The sequence below is a fragment of the Dendrobium catenatum genome, unplaced genomic scaffold (assembly GCF_001605985.2).
Source record: "Dendrobium catenatum unplaced genomic scaffold, ASM160598v2 fragScaff_scaffold_1257, whole genome shotgun sequence".
Taxonomy (NCBI): domain Eukaryota; kingdom Viridiplantae; phylum Streptophyta; class Magnoliopsida; order Asparagales; family Orchidaceae; genus Dendrobium; species Dendrobium catenatum.
This window is the reverse complement of record NW_021319719.1, coordinates 39430-43408: the sequence shown is the minus strand read 5'-3', so window position 1 is coordinate 43408 and position 3979 is coordinate 39430. Positions and strand designations below refer to the sequence as shown.

General features: G+C 33.1%; 1 protein-coding gene across 1 annotated transcript in view; it reads right to left on the bottom strand.

Annotated features, from left to right (window-relative positions):
* Nucleotides 1–206: 206 nt before the first annotated feature.
* Nucleotides 207–3979, bottom strand: part of LOC110100435 (nuclear cap-binding protein subunit 1) — a 30142-nt gene continuing 26369 nt past the window's right edge. The window contains exons 10-13 of the mRNA XM_020827938.1: nt 2224–2523; nt 1174–1346; nt 984–1098; nt 207–564 (exon numbers count right to left, since the gene is read on the bottom strand). Coding sequence (XP_020683597.1) covers nt 460–564; nt 984–1098; nt 1174–1346; nt 2224–2523 — 693 coding nt within the window. The 3' untranslated portion in view covers nt 207–459. The remainder of the gene's footprint in view (nt 565–983; nt 1099–1173; nt 1347–2223; nt 2524–3979) is intronic.

The window sequence follows — 3979 nt, the reverse complement described above, 5'->3', positions numbered from 1 at the left end:
ATTTGGGAAGAAAAAGTAGACTGCTACAGATCAACAGCAGGTATTACGGAACAGATCGCATGAGATCCTTCTTTAGAACTTGAGAAACAATTGAAACTTCGTAATTTTAAGGATTAAAAAAGAATAACAGAGCTAACATATATATCAAAAAGAAAACATAAGTAAAATTTTACACAACATCTACCAGTCAAAAAATGAACATAGAGTAAGAGCAATATTGTTGATCCCAAAGCTAAAAATGGTAATGATGATATAGATTAACATTGGCAATTAACTGATTGGGAATTCCAAATTTTAAAATACATTAGCTCACAGAATCGAGTAACAAGTTGTAGAAAAGGACTACCAAGATGCCTAATGTAATACAACATAAAAATTAAGGTATTTGCCTTCTGAAAATTGAACAAAATACTGCTTTCCTGAACATCGGAAGAATTTCTCAAACTTAATCATGGCTGGCTAAGTGATTGATCGGCCTAAACCATCATATACTGCTTTCCTGAACAGCGGATGAATTTCTTTATTGAAAACTTCTGCATCCAAGACCTCCACATGGGGCCAGATCTGCCAGTAGAATAGAAATAAGTAATGAGAAAAAAATGAGACATTATCGGAGAGATGAGAAAGGAAACAAGATAGACTTTCAGGGTTGATGATGAGCAGAGGCGGAACCCAATGGGTTCCAGGGGGGGCAATTGCCCCCCCTCAAAATTTTTTTTTAAATTTTTTTTATATGGTGTTTTTGTGAGACATTATCGGAGAGATGAGAAAGGAAACAAGATAGACTTTCAGGGTTGATGATGAGTTCCAATCACCTCAGACTATTAATAATAAATATAATAAATAAATAAATAAATGTTGATTAAAACGCAATGAATACTGAATATCGTGACATTCATATAAATATATATGCAAAAATAAATGCAGAATCGGAGGTAACCAGAACAATTAAAGGGGATGAAAGTCAAGGTTTAAAAATCAACCTCTGTTGAATATTGCCTGGAAATAGCCTTCACATGGCCCAATGTTGTTAGACACCACTGCTCTAACTCCCCGATGTTATAGGCATTAGCTGCTCTTTCACCATCAGAGACAATGCTGGAGTTTCACAGAACCAATGTGAGAAACTTCAAAACAAGAATAAAGGATTCATAGATCTATCATAAAACTTGCCTATTATTTCCATTTTCGTGATCAACATCCATTTTTGGTGGTTTTTCAAGATCAACGGTCATGAAGTCAATCTGACCATATCTTAAGTTGGGCAGTTTTCCATCAGGAGAGAAGGAAGGCAAACGTTCCGTGAGTGCAAATTTAAAGCTCTTATATAGCGAGATAAATAGTTCCTGCATAAAATTATGAATTTTTATTCACTTCAATTAGGAAAACATACAAACTTGGCAAACAATGTCAAATAATCAATAATCTAAGTGCAGCATAACCATTGCTGAATGTTTATTTGATCTTATATGTTTGTGTATAAAATCTATGGGTGAATTTGGTGATAACAATCTCATGACTGAGTTAAGGACTGCCCCAAAAAAACTTTTGTTAACTCTATTCCAAACAAACAAACTTCCACTTCATGTAAAATGAGTCGGAAAAATATTTCTTTGGACCATCTTAACCAGGCCATATAGCTTACACAGTCTGAAAACACCGTTCGACAACTCTCTTCCCACAAACATAGCACCACTTTATCTATGGAGTTGGAGAAATATTTTTTGGTCAATTTCAGCCATGCCTAATAGCTCACACACGGGTTCCAACAGAGATCACCTAGATCTTTTCTTCAAAAACTCAGATAGAGCACCCACATCTTTAGTGACATAATAATATGTTCTCTTTCTTGCTCAAAGAAGACCCCATTGCAATGAGAGTAATAAAGAAAGATTACCATACATTTATTTCACAAAGATAATTGAAAACAAAGAAATACACGATTCATCATTACAAGCTTGAAACATTATTATATGTATACTCGGCCCGCAAATAGCACATAGAAAATACAAGTAAAAAATGTAATACAGAACATATATATTCCCAATTTTGCTTTAAGTAAAACAACGGGTGAAATTAAAATAACACTAAATAGTCAAACATGCATTTTAGAGCACGAGTTTTAAAGAGACAATGTTTTAGTTTATTTTACGTGATCAACCCGTAAATTATACAATATTGGCTAAAACAGAAGAACCTTTTTATTTTTAACAAAAGGATCACCTTATTTTCTTCAAGAGCTCGAATAAGAAGAGCCTCCTTTGCTTCTAGAGATTCCCTTATGGAATTCTCTTCATATTTTGCCCGATCAGCATATCCCTTCAGTCGCTTTAATCTTCCCGGTTTTTCAGCCTGCACGGGTTGTCCATCAACAATTTCTAGTTTTAATTCAGCGGCTTCATACTCTTTCTGAGCCTTCATTGAAGTTTCCACAGCTAGTAAAATTTCGTTTTCAAGGGATCGGATTTCCTTTCTTAGATCAGATATTCGATTATATGTCTTGTTGATTGCATTCCGAAGTATCTGCAATTAAGAATTACAGAGTAATAAGCCAACCATAAACAAAATCTAAATGAATCGAGTTGACATGAAATCATGATCCAATTAAGCGGCCACTCACAAGTGGGATGACAATTAGAACTATGAATAAGTTACAAACTTAAAAATAGGTTTCTTTCTAAACAACAAACTGTTTTTATCCATGAACTTGAAGAATAAAAAAGCCCCAATCAAGCTTGAGTTTTCTAGAATGGAGAATCATAATTTTGTATAGCTGAAATGAAGATAATAACAAAAACAATGAAATTTTTTATTTCCAAATATTGAAAAATCCAAGCAGATATTAAGCTTTTTTTATTTCACTAAATAGCTCAGCACACCCAGAGCTGCTGACTGTTTTTGACTTTTCAGCATGAATTTATCAGGTAAATCTATAAACTTAGCGCATAATGACTTAATTAGTGTTTTTATGCAAAATATAGGTTTGACCACTTATCAAAGATACAGACTGAGAAACGATTACAATCAAAGAATTTCACGTGGTGCTGTAAAAAAGCAATTTTAATAATTAATTGATTTCAGATTTCATCTCAGAATAAACAACTACTTCTAGAGAGAACATGATGCAGGACTTAAATATCTAAGCGATGTTACAAAAAAATCTCGCACAATTTAATTTAAAGAGTTTTATTAACTAAAATACTTGTAATGCCCCAAGATCTAACTTGGAAAGAATTTCAGTCAATCCATTCAAACCATCAATCATTTACCAGAGCTATCTATAGTCTTCAATCAATAACAAACAGTCTAATAAAATTCTATAATATAAAAACATCAATGTACAATTATATTCATATCCCAAAAGTTCATATACAGTACTCAGGATCTACACAATGATCACATGAAATGAAATCTATCATGTCCTGAGTACAAAAGAATCACTATAACCAAAAAGAACAAAAACCTGAGGATTCCAGATCAATCTCAATCTCCTGCTCTCTTGTCCTGACCTGAAAATATTAACCACATATAATGAGCTTCAAAAAGCCCAGCAGGTCACCTAATACCTACAACTGAAATCAAAGCACGGTACTGAAACAATATGCATGTCAGTCCATCAAATCATAACAATCAGTTGCACATGATCAGTGAATCTATGCAGCAGATACGAAAAATCAGTAATCAATGCATGATCGATACAATCCACAATCATCGGTAAAAGAATCGATAAACGGTAGGAAGAAGTCTATAAAGCTCCATGAATCAGTACATACGATAAATCTCGTAAGAATCCAATCAAATCAATAGAAGAAAATCATCGTCTCGATAATAACCGTTAAATCAATATCGTATCAATATAATCAATCAAATCAATAAATCAACAATCAAGCAAATCAATAAATCAATCAAATCAATTTATAAATAATCACGTGCTATAAGAATCAATACAATGAATCAATGTATCAGTGGATCAGTAGTA